This window comes from Rana temporaria, chromosome 3, assembly GCF_905171775.1.
Source record: "Rana temporaria chromosome 3, aRanTem1.1, whole genome shotgun sequence".
Lineage (NCBI taxonomy): Eukaryota > Metazoa > Chordata > Amphibia > Anura > Ranidae > Rana > Rana temporaria.
In genome coordinates this window covers 408,809,302-408,822,681 of record NC_053491.1, presented here as the reverse complement: position 1 = coordinate 408,822,681, position 13,380 = coordinate 408,809,302, and the positions used below count along the sequence as shown (strand labels likewise).

Sequence of the window (13,380 nt, the reverse complement as noted above, 5' to 3'; positions counted from 1 at the left end):
GTATCAGAACAGAGAGAGCTCTGAGAGTATGGCTAAACAAGCTTCGTATTATCTGCTGCCCTATCTATTGCTCAAGTCTTGTGAACTTACAATTGCCAGTTTTTAGATAGTAATCAGCAAAACATCTTGCAAAATAGTTTTGTAGCCAAGAGCTGCTCAAAGTTTGATGTCATACCCAGTGTGGAACTAAATATATCATTAAATGTTTTTCATACATTCACTGAAAATTATGTTCTTGGAGAAGTTCCAGCATCCCAGGAAAACATAGAAGTTCCATGCAGATGAATTTGGCCACCAATCTGTAACAAAATGTTTGTTCCTGCTGGTTCTTGGGTTACAATTTCTACTGAACTGTGGAATGCATTCCCCGCTCTATGATTTTGCCCAGCACATTTCATGGAGAGCCAACGCTGCATTTGGCTTATGTTTTGCATATTTGTTATGAATAAATCTTTATTCTGCTTTGTATCCTAATTTTTGTCAGCCAGATAGGATGGTTGTTGTGTTTTAGTCTTCAGTACTCAACCTGTCAGTGCTGGGGTTGTCTAGTGAATATAAATCTGTGGTGTGAAAAAAAGGTTATGAACATCGATGGGACTTGCCTTAGTCCTGAGACTGCACTTATTTTGAGAGTCGGTTGTGAGAAAATTAAGGTTGCTTATGCTGGCCATGCACATATAGATTAGTGAATGATCAACCATAGATTTGAAGGTTTAAATTGATTGCAAATGATTTTATAAATCAGGGCTCGACAAATCCCAGGCAGCCCATCCACCACTGGCACCAGGCGCTAGCAACTCCTGATGCTCTGGACATGCAGGGCAGCCGATTCAGCTTTATAAAGGGATGCGCTATGTGTCAGATACTCTAATGACCTCCTTAGAGCCTTCACATCTCTACAAAACTCTTACCCAGAAGGACTACTACCAATATCTTTAACCCACTATCTACTGCGAAACACTCAGATACACACAGAGGTACACCCACAAATATGGCAATATCTCTTGACACCCCACAAACACACAAAGGGAACTACACTATTCTACAACCTATTAAACTTGGACCTCCTTCAGTAAAACCCTACCTTTACTAAAATGGGAAAATTACATTGGCTGCTCCTTTAGCTATTCTCAGTGGGTAGTAGCATTTAAAACCAACTTCAGAGCCACTAGGTCATCAAACCTTTGGGAACTAGTACACAAAATTACCCTTATGCCACGTACACATGATTGGAAATTCCGACAAGAAAACCGTGGATTTTTTTCCGACGGAATGTTGGCTCAAACTTGTGTTGCATACACACGGTCACACAAATGTGGTTAGAAATTCGGACCGTGAAGAACGTAGTGACGTACAACACTACGATAAGCTGAAAACAATTAAGTTCAATGGCTCCAAGCATGCGTAGGATTTTTGCGCGTCGGAATTGAATACAGATGATGGGAATTTCTGACAAGAACTTTTCCCGTCTGAAAATTTGAGAACCAGAAAATGTCCGATGGGGCCTACACACGGTCGGAATTTAGGACCAAAAGCTCAAATCAAACTTTTCTTGTCAGATATTCCGATCGTGTGTACACGGCATTAGACGGTATATCACCCTATCCAATATTCACACATTCAACGTAGCTACGCAACCCTTATGCTGGAAACAATTCGGAGATGTAGGTAATTTGTACCACCTTCTTTGGCAATGTAACCGACTATATGTACTTTGGGGAGACGCATTTCAACTCCTTACCAAAGTAAGAGGATTACCAATAATCCCATCCCCAGAGCTTTCACTGCTCAGCATTGGCATGGAACATATTCCCCAATGCTCTCACACCATAACCACACACATACTACTAGCTTATAGATTATCTATTGTTCGCCACTGGAAAACCCCTGACATACCTATAAGAAGTAGTCTCCTTGATGGTTTCTCTAAACGCATGTTTGCCACAAGCGAAGGTAGATTCCCTTCAATCTACAAGAAATGTTCATACTTGCTAGAATGGTATAAGAGTACTCAAACCTGAAATCTATACATATCACACAAACAGGCTTGGGGTAACCTATGTTGGCATAACATTTTCCTGTTTCTCTGTATAGAATAAAAACAAGCCCCCCCCCCCCCCCCATGGCACAGTTTGATCCCAGATGGGGTGCCTGGGGGGTATTGGACAATACACTCCACTTTGTAGATAGCACTTAACAATGATTTACTTACTCAAGCTTCTTACAGTGTTATGTTATTTGTACTCTACTTTATGCTTCTCTTTACTATGTCACATTCTACAACAGATACTGTTTATTTCTTTGTTCTTTCTGTGAAAAACGTCAAAAAAAATATTGAACCATAATTTTATTCTGGTGGCATACAGAGCCAAAAGTATGAACAATTGTGCCTGTGTCCAAATATACAGTATATATGGACTTAACTGTATCTTCAACCTGTTCAATTAAACTTTGAAAATAAAAGATAGAAGCAGGATGTGGAAATCTTGCAAGAAGATCTGAACAAATTAATGGGGTGGGCAACTACATGGAAAATTAGGTTTAATGTGGAAAAATTTAAAATAATGCATTTGGGTGGCAAAAATATGAATGCAATCTACTCACTGGGGGAGAACCTCTGGGGTAATCTAGGATGGAAAAGGACCTGGGGGTCCTAGTAGATGATAGGCTCAGCAACGGCATGCAATGCCAAGCTGCTGCTAACAAAGCAAACAGAATATTGACATGCACTAAAAAGGGGATTAACTCCAGAGATAAAACGATAATTCTCCCACTCTACAAGACTCTGGCCGGCCGCACCTGGAGTATGCTGTCCAGTTCTGGGCACCAGTCTTCAGGAAGGATGTACTGGCAATGGAGCGAGTACAGAGAAGGGCAACAAAGCTAATAAAGGGTCTGGAGGGTATTAGTTGTGAAGAAAGGTTACGAGCACTGAACTTTTTCTCTCTGAAAAAGAGACGCTTGAGGGGATATAATTTTAATTTACAAATGCCATACTGGTGACCCCACAATAGGAAAAAAAAATTCTGTGGAAGGGAGTTTAATAAGACACGTGGCCACTCATTAAGATTAGAAGAAAAGAGGTTTAACCTTAGACTGCATAGAGGGTTCTTTACTGTAAGAGCGGCAAGGATGTGGAATTCACTTCCACAGGTGGTGGTTTCAGCGGAGGGCATCGATTAGTTTCAAAAGACTATTAGATAAACACCTGAACGACCACAACATACATGGATATACAAGGTAATACTGACATATAATCACACACATAGGTTGGACTTGTGTCTTTTTGCAACCTCACCTACTATGTAACTATGAAGCTGATTGGTTGCCATGCAGAACTGCTCCAGAGTCTGACTGCTCCAGTTTTCTTAAATTTCCCTCATAGTGTTTTGTTTGCTTACACAAAACTGCTCCCTCTGCTGTTTGCAGTTGGTACATACAGTACAGACCAAAAGTTTGGACACACCTTCTCATTCAAAGAGTTTTCTTTATTTTCATCACTATGAAAATTGTAGATTCACACTGAAGGCATCAAAACTATGAAGTAACACATGCAGAATTATACATAACAAAAAAGTGTGAAACAACTGAAAATATATTTCATATTCTAGGTTCTTCAAAGTAGCCACCTTTTGCTTTGATTACTGCTTGGCACACTCTTGGCATTCTCTTGATGAGCTTCAAGAGGTAGTCACCTGGCGCAGCACCCCATCACTCTCCTTCTTGGTCAAATAGCCCTTACACAGCCTGGAGGTGTGTTTGGGGTCATTGTCCTGTTGAAAAATAAATGATGGTCCAACTAAACGCAAACCGGATGGAATAGCATGCCGCTGCAAGATGCTGTGGTAGCAATGCTGGTTCAGTATGCCTTCAATTTTGATTAAATCCCCAACAGCGTCACCAGCAAAGCACCCCCACACCATCACACCTCCTCCTCCATGCTTCACAGTGGGAACCAGGCATGTAGAGTCCATCCGTTCACCTTTTCTGCGTCGCACAAAGACACGGGGGTTGGAACCAAAGATCTCAAGTTTGGACTCATCAGACCAAAGCACAGATTTCCACTGGTCTAATGTCCATTCCTTGTGTTCTTTAGCCCAAACAAGTCTATTCTGCTTGTTACCTTTCTTTAGCAGTGGTTTCCTAGAAGATATTCTACCACGAAGGCCTGATTCACACAGTCTCCTCTTACCAGTTCTAGAGATGTGTCTGCTGCAAAAGGTGGCTACTTTGAAGAACCTAGAATATGAAATATATTTTCAGTTGTTTCACACTTTTTTGTTATGTATAATTCCACATGTGTTAATTCATAGTTTTGATGCCTTCAGTGTGAATCTACAATTTTCATAGTCATGAAAATAAAGAAAACTCTTTGAATGAGAAGATGTGTCCAAACTTTTGGTCTATACTATAGATGCATAATAATATGGTTGTGATTTATATGCCATCAACACAACAAATGGCACCACATCGCAGTAACGCACTTAGCTTGTCTTGTGGTAATGCATGCATTACCACAAATAGATGGGTTGTATGGGTACAGCTGTAAGGGTTTCCACTCCTTGACAACATTATTTTGGGTGTATATGTTTTGGAATATTGCATCCAAGTCTTAGAAGCCGTCCATATCAAGAAAGATAAATGTCTGAAAAATATAACATGGGGAGATGTGGAGCATGCCTCTTTTGGCACATAATAAATAATCCTATAATTTCTCATCCTTAGGACACCAGAAGAGATGATTTCCTGGATTCTACGGATTAATTTAGTTGCAGCCATGCATTCTTCACCACCCTTTGCAGCGGCGGTGGGCTCTCAGAGGAAATTTTATAGACCATTTCTCCCCTCAGCCCAGACCAAGCTTGATCTGGTAAGTGTTTTTGTATGACATTTTTAGCATAAAAACATATTCTAGAGCACAGGTGTCAAACACAAGGCCTGGGGGCCGAATCCGGCCCTCCAGGCCATTTTAATGTGGCCCTTGCACCTCTCCTGCAGCTGCAGGAGAGCTCCAGCCCTCCTCCAGACCCTTACTTTCTGCTTTCAAGCAATGCATCCAGCTTCTTCCCAGCAGCAGCATAAGGTAAGGGGGATGCACTGTGATGTAAGGGAGAGTGGGGGACTCAACTTCTGATGTGTGGTGGCTCTTGACAATTAATGTAAGGGGAGGGGATGCGCTAGACATCTAATATTACAGATACAACCGGCCCTTTTGAGGACAATCATAATGCTGATGTGGCCCACAATGAAATTGAGTTTGACACCCCTGTTCTAGAGCCTTCAACTTTCCATTATGTCCACAGTCTGCATTCACATGTGTGTGTGTGCAGGGTTGCTTTTACTCTGTATTTCAGCTGGGATTCTGATCCCCCTGAACCCGAAAATGCTAAGAGTTAAGCACTTTCAGGGTAATCGATCTCCGAGCAGACCACAATCTAGCATAAGACAAATATCTTAATGCTTTTATTGATTCAGAAGCCAGGCACTTCCCCAAGAGAAGTGCCATCACTAGGTATTCATGGGGGAAAGGGACATATCTGTTCCACCCCCTCTGGGTTTTTTTCTTGGTTGCTAGGGTTCTGAAACCCCTACCACACATTGTCTGTGGTTGTTAGGCTGCAGTTGGCTGCCTGCACCATAACAACCAATGACATATCTTGCACTGGTCGCCACCTGCATACTAGCAACCAAGGACTGTAGGCAGACGCTAATGTCAAAATAAGGACCGTTCATGTCCACAAAGCAAACATTTTTAAAAGGATCAAGAAAAATTAGCATTCACAGTCAGTTTAGTGTTAATTTTCTGAAGTTGAATGCCACTGAAGAATGTAAATGCAGGAAAAGCTAAATACGGGAGTGGCACTTTGCATGAGGCCTAAAAAGACAGAAAGGGTGGACCGGGCAACTGAGTAGGGGCCCCCTAGCTGACATACCCCCTCCCCAAGGTGCACTAACCGAACAGGGGGTGGCGCAAATGAGCTCAACATTAGTAATGACTACAAATTGGGCTTCTATCGGGGGAGGAGCAGAGAAGCTGAAATATTGTGTCTGTATGGACCTGTATATTGCTTATAAGATTTTTTCTTTAACATATTAGTGAGCCTCAGTGATATAATACACAAAATAAAAACGTCTTCTGTAGGCCAAAGTGAGCACACACAGTAGCATTATGGGGGCTATTTATGGTCAATGATATGAGACAATCATAAACAAACTTTTTAACTATTTTGAAGTGTTTTTTTTAATTATTATTATTATTATTCAAATGTTGCTGAGGTATAAAGAAGTATTGCGACATTTAAAGTGTAAGTTCGCCTTTGGAACATGTTACATGTTCCACCCATATTTAGGGAGGAACATGTCCTATGTTCCAACTCCTGCTTCCTCTCCTCCCACTCCCCCCTCCCTGTGACAACAGGCAGGGGACCTTCTCCCTGCACCCACTGTCAGAATTTAAACAAAGCGCAAGTTCTGTGAATGAATGAACAACATCTACCATTGTCCTCTGTGGCCAGTGGCTTGTAGTTCTCAATGAACTGTGAGGCTGCTAGTGGGAGCGCTCTTCTTCTAGCCCACTGATTCTTCCTGCCATTTAGTAACTGCCTGCCCGTACCAAGTGTCTGCAGGATCCTGACATTGCACCTTCGATCTTCTGATCACAGGTGCCATGCCTTACAGGCCGCAGAGTAAAAAATCAATAAATACATTCACATTTTTTACCTGTAAATATCAATACGCATACACCCATGCTACATGCCTATATCCAGCTGCAGTAAGGTGAGAGTTCTGGGAGACTGGTTATGGGTGCTTCTTCATTTGCACTGTGATTCACCTACAGCCATCTTTGTGAAGATTGTTTTGCTGACGCTTACCATCTTATTCTTCTGTTAAAGGACACTTTCCCTTATTTAGGATATTTCATATCTCCATGACCTCTTTTGATTCACTTTTGTGATTCACGATTCTATGTATTTATTTTCACCAGTTATTATATTCATTTTTATGTTATGTTATTCGTTCACCATTTGTCATCACTGTTTAGTTGTTGATGGTTTGGATGGTTGTTGTGGATATTTCCCTAGCTTTTCTACAGTGTGTAGCGCTTATCACTTTTTTCTTTCAGATATCCCTGCTGAGCTATTGTGTTCTGACCGACTTCTGTTGGACAGGGAGTTGTGTACATGGTCGAATGTTGACGGTTTTCGGCCCATGTGTACCCAGCCTTAAAAAAGAAGTGATAATTGCCAGAGATAATGTAAATTTGGAAGAGATGGGGAATCCTAGAGGTTAAAATGAGAAATGGTGACTCGAAAAAAAACAGGAAGGAGTGTAAATTTGACCTGACCCCCAGTCCGTTTGTAACATGTTACACTTATATTTTCATTTGAGGGACGGCTGGAGGGAGGCGGTTGACATCTACTGAGTGAATTTCGGCCAGTTCATCAGTCATTAGAAGAAATGTGAACAGTTTATGACTGTCCTTAGAGAAAGCTACTATGTAATGGCCACAGCAGGTGTCAGGGACTGGGAACTTGCACACAAACACCACACCATCACCCTAAGAAAGATAGGAAATCAGGCAGTTTTAACTATTTAACCGATACAGTAAAACCTTGGTTTGAGAGCGCTTTGCAAGACGAGCAACATTTTTTTAAATAAATTTTGACTTGATACACAAGCGATGTCTTGATACAAGAGTAGCGTCATGTCACAACTGAGTATAAAAGCGAAGAGAAGCTCCAACATATTACTACACTTAGAGGCGCCTCTCTTCTCTTTTATACTCTGTAGCTCCTGCTGGATTTTGCTTCTAATCCGCTTGTGGAGGCTTCCATTTGTGGATGGACATTTTATGGTTACACAACCTGGTCACATTGCTATAATCTTTTTATATGGACTATAAACTGAAGGACTTATGAATAAATGGTTGCGGAACGAATCATCTGAGTTTCCATTATTTCTTATGGTGAAATTTGCTTTGATATACAAGTGCTTTGGATTACAAGCATGTTTCTGGAGTTAATTATGCTTATAATCCAAGGTTTTACTGTATTAAAAAGTAAGATGTCTTCCGGTGATACACTGTTTCTATTCTGCAATATTGTATGTAACATTATATAATCTCTATATAGGAAGAACAACTTCAGTCCCATGAGTCTTTGATGGACAGATTTACAGATGACCTGACTGATCATCAGCGAAATCTTCCAGACCCAAAGAGTAAAAGTCGAGAATCGGAGGACTACCATTTGCGGGAGGAGTATTTACGCTACGAGGTAAGGGGGGGGGGTGGGCTCTTAGTACATTATAGCTTACGAACTTTGGGGTCAATTGGGCAGTTCATGAGATTTCACGCTCCTCCGTTAATTTTGTTGCACTTGATCTGCTTCTCTCCAGAAACTAAGGTACGAAACTTACGTGAAGCTCCTCGTAGTGCGTTTGGAAAGCGGCTCTGAAGATCTCCAGACTTTTGAGTCTCGGCTGACAGAACCTGATGGTGGTCAAGGAGAGACCACTGGTTTAAAGAGATCCTACTCAAGTCCTTCTCTTATCCCGGAGAGCTCCCCCGTGGTAGTGAAAGTGAAACGCAACATCTCAGAACGGCGCACGTACAGGAGGATTATCCCTAAACGCAATAAAAATCTTGTGTGAGAAGAGGACTCCTGTTACCTGGCAGAACTGAGCAATTTTTCATGGTACTTCCTGGGTGCAGTGTAATTGGGACCATCGGGTGCCTTATTTTTTGTTGCTTTTTCTGAACTTGGGGGAGACCACCAGAGAGAGGACTGTATGGATGGTCTCTCCTTATTTCAAAGGGATTCAAAATTCCTTTAATAAATGAACAGAACCCTATGGGATTCTGGTCCTATACTCATAGGTTTAAAATAAGGAACAGTGTTCCTTGGTTACTTAGAAAGTATGGAGTATAGATGAGGTTATTCTTGTGATTCTTTGTCATTTAGGAATATGCAGGCTACAAAATGTTACATAGGTCAGCATATCTTGTTTATTGACATTGCTTTTCCTATATATCTAAAAGCTGTTTTCATCTCTTGCTGTTATCCTGCAGTTTTTATCTTTGCCTCTAGCTGGCACTCTTGCACTGTTTTAAGCAGCCGTAGACTCTCGGTCTATAAATTGTGTCTTTCCTCTGACCTGTATTTGAAGGATGTCATATTCTTCATAACGAGTCTTAATTCAGGTTTGTTTCTCAGTCACATCCTCCAAAAATTCCAGTGGCATATAACAATACATTAGGCATCTTTAAAGGATTTCTTAATATCCTTTGTCGTGTTAATGTTCAGTAAAATGAGAACAAGGCAATTATGAACTAGTGGCTGAGATCTGTTCATATGGCGGTCCTTATCATCCAGTGGCATACTGACCTGTAACACAACATGCATCTGAAAGGACATATTTATAATGGAGAAACATTAGCAGATATTGCTTTTTCCATTTTTATGTTTGGCAGGAAAGCCTTCCCCTTTAGAATTTTTAGAGAATCCACAAAGCCCAGTGTTAATGGTAACTGTGATGAGAAGTCAAGCATAGCCTGTCACTGCTGTTCTGGATTGGTGGCTAAAATCTGCCCACGTAGTTGCTCTTTATATCTGGGGAAAGTAAAACAATTACAAGGAATTGATGCTGATAGAAAGTAAAATTGCTGTATAATTAAAGATAGAAAAGAGAGGCTTTGTGAGTTCACAGTGAGGTTCCATTAATAGTTAGCGATGGGCTTCATTTAACGTTCATGGACTGCTCAGGCTTGACCTCACAGTGCGGCTTCATGTTTTTTTAATCTGGTACAGTAAAATTGTGAACTTGTAAATAGTATTTATTAAAGGAGACAATATGGAGGCTGCCCTTACTAACATCTCCTGGAAATGCTAATGGGTAGATTCACGTAGGGGCGCCTAACTTTAGGGCGGCCTAGCCTAGTCTTTTTAGGCTACACCGCCGTAAATTAGTTAGGCTAGTAGTGATTCTTAAACCACTTACCTGCTAATTTTCAGCGGTGTAGCCTAAAACGAGCGGGCGTAAGCGTGCCTAATTCAAATGACTTGGAGGGGGGCGTGTTGTAATGAAATGAGGCTTGACCTCACGTTTTTTGAAGTTTTTTGACACTGCGCATGCGTCGGGCGACTACATTTCCCAGTGCGCATTGCGGCTAAGTAGGCTGTACGGGCCTATTGATTTTGACGCGTACGTAAACGACATAAATCCCGATTCACGGACGACTTGCGCAAACAACGTAAAAAATTCGAACCTTGCGGCGGGAACGGCGGCCATACTTAACATTGTTATTCCACCTCATAGGTGGAATAACTTTAGGTGGCCTATCGCGTACGGAAACGACGTTAATCGACTGCGGCGGGCTCGCATTCGTTCGGGAATCGGCGTACAAGCTCATTTACATAATCTAGGCCGGCCGCAATGGAAGCGCCACCTAGCGGTCAGCCAAAACATTGCAATCTAAGATAGGACGGCGCAAGCCGTCCTATCTTAGATATGTTTAAGTGTATCTCTGTTAGAGAATACACTTAAACATAGGTCGGCTTAGATTCAGAGTTAGGTCAGCTTATCTGTAGATAAGCCGGCCTAACTCTTTGTGAATCTACCTATAAGTGCCTGGCTGTCATACTGATGCAATGAGGCTGATTTAGTAAAGGAGTTGAGAAAGTTTGCACCAAAAAAAATTGCAAAGATTCACTTGGAGTGAGTGTGAGTGAGTGAGCAACTTGTATAGCGCTACAAATGTGAACTAAATCCACTCAAGGGGCTTTCCAGCCCGTCTCGGCCTTGTGTCTTCAGAAGAGGTGGGTCTTAAGCTTCTTCCTGAAGGCCAGATGGTTTACTTCCATGCGGATATCTGTCAGTAGAGCGTTCCATAGCCGTGGTCCTTCGACTTGCGAATCTTCGTTCTCCTTTTGATTTGCAATGGGTCTTGGGGATGTGGAGGAGGTTTTGGTTAATTGATCGGAGGGGGCGGCTCGGGGTGTAGTGCTTTATTTTCTCGCATAGGTATTGCGGAGCGTTTCCTTGTGTGCATTTGTGAGTGAGGCAGAGGGTCTTGAAAGTAACCCGATCCTTCACTTTAATTATCCAATGGTGTACAAAATTTTAATTTCTTCTGCATATGATTGGATAATTGAAGTGAACCTGCAGTCTTATTTTGTGTGAACATTTTCTAATTATTTGGTAATTCAGTGTTGCTGAACACTGTGCTCTAAAAAGGAGCAGCGGAACAAGAGTTAGTGTACAGTATGTCACTGTGAAAAACAAATAAAAAAGACATATATATAGTACTTCTGTGCAATACATACACATTTCTCAATTTGTATCTATTTTAAGTGCATAAAAACTCCTGTTCATATCCCAGGAATTCACTTGACTCTTAAAGGGTCACTAAAGGAATTTTTTTTTTTAGCTGAAATGACTGTTTACAGGGCATAGAGACATAATAGTTAACTGATTCCTTTTAAAAATGATTAAAAATAGATAAAAAAACAATCATATAATGTGCCTGCAGTGTAGTTTCGTTTTTGTTGTTGTTTCCTGGTTCTCTGATGTACAGAGAGCCACTAGAGGGCAGTCAGCCAATAGAGAGCAGTGATACTTTGTCTAAAACTCCTCAGCACCAATCCAGTTTCGTTTTACACACAATAATCACATTAGTGACCACCGTGAGAAATCTCCCAGCACTGTGGTTATCAGGAAACAGGCAACCAGGAAGTGTCCAGAACAGAGAGGATTTACAGCAACATTAAAAGCAAAATCGAACAATGAGGACATGAAACCAGGACTGCAGTAAGGTAAAGGAAGCTATTTAGCTAAAAAAAAAAATTCCTTTAGTGACCCTTTAAGTCTTAAAGTGGAACTTTAGTCAGAAAATGAAGTCCTGCTAGATCACTTCAGGCTGGCTCCTTTTGCAGGTATAGCTATGTACAGCAATAAAAATAAGTATCTATACTGTTTAAAATCCATTAATAAATTGTCTCATGCTGCTCTGCACTTGCTTAGTTGCTCTCCATTTTTAGACACTGTGCTGAATTTCTAGAGGCCGATCTGCTGATAGCCAAAAGATTTACTGCTGTTCTGGGGCTCTGCGCTTCAACAAAATGGCAGCCTCCAGCAAGAATAAACAGGAGCAATTCTGGAGGCAATTTACAGCGCATGCTAATTTTGGTAGCATAAATATTAATATTGAATGTATGTTACTTGCTAAAGAACATTATTTTTTATCAAGTTGTTATTGTTAAAGTTCCACTTTAAGTTTGGGCTGAAAACAGCATTTTTGTGGAATGAGTGTTTACAGTCAGTTTTCTTTTTCCAAACACCCCTCCCTCTCTTCCATTTCTACAACATAAGGGCACATTTTCTGTAAAAGACGAGAACTAGGAAGGCTATTGGATTCCTTCAGATAACACACAAAGTATGCAGAGGACATAGGAAAGCTCTGAATTTCTGGCAAGAGTAACAGATGATTTTTTGCACTTGTAAAATAGATATCACAAAATACTTTTATTGGTTTATAGAACAGACCAAAATGTAGCGAACGCAAGAATTTTATTGTGCGAGTATACATAGACTTTAGAGCAGGGATATGCAATTAGCGGACCTCCAGCTGTTGCAAAACTACAAGTCCCATCATGCCTCTGACTCTGGGTGTCATGCTTGTGGCTGTCAGAGTCTTGCTATGCCTCATGGGAATTGTAGTTCTGCAACAGCTGGAGGTCCTCTAATTGCATATCCACGCTTTAGAGGAATCTGTCTTTAGTGAAAAGCATTGACTGCAATAACTGTGACGTTTTGAAAATACTATCTAATTATTGTTGTTAATCGTGGTTTCCACGCTTTGAATAAGCATGCAGCCATTGCCAACCAACTAGCGTTTTTAGGAGGTTAGGTCAGTAAAGACATGTTTGTTATCTTTCTTGCTCCATTGTGCCCATGTTTACAGTACCTGTTGTGCCCAAAAGGAATTGTTTAAAGCAACCTTTTTTGGCACCAGGGACCAGTTTCATGGCAGACAATTTTCCCAGGGCCCAGGGGGTGGTTGTGGTGGACAGGTTAGGAGATGGGATATTCATGGAGTCTTCCCTCAGCCCCCTTAACACCACAACCCCCCTTTATATCAATGTCCACAGTCCCCCTTTACATCACAGTTTTAAAGCAGTCCCACAGTGTCCTCAGTTACCCATTCACATCACAGCCACCCTTTACATTAATGTAACTGGGACTGCTCTGTAAGGGGGCACTGTAATGTAAAGGCGGGCTGTGATGTGAAGGGGACTGCACTGTAAAGGGGGCAACATTATATATTGGGTGCTGCACTGTAAAGAGGCACAGTGCCCCTTTACAGCACAGTCCCCTTTACAG

General features: G+C 41.4%; 1 protein-coding gene across 4 annotated transcripts in view; it reads left to right on the top strand.

Moving 5' to 3' along the window:
* LOC120933038 overlaps nucleotides 1-9,888 on the top strand; it is a 120,378-nt gene extending 110,490 nt beyond the window's left edge. For all 4 annotated transcript variants that reach the window (XM_040345984.1, XM_040345981.1, XM_040345983.1 and 1 more), the window contains exons 14-16: nucleotides 4,726-4,870; nucleotides 8,133-8,276; nucleotides 8,398-9,888. In XM_040345984.1, coding sequence (XP_040201918.1) covers nucleotides 4,726-4,870; nucleotides 8,133-8,276; nucleotides 8,398-8,652 — 544 coding nt within the window. In that variant the 3' untranslated portion in view covers nucleotides 8,653-9,888. The remainder of the gene's footprint in view (nucleotides 1-4,725; nucleotides 4,871-8,132; nucleotides 8,277-8,397) is intronic.
* The last annotated feature ends 3,492 nt before the right edge of the window (nucleotides 9,889-13,380 follow it).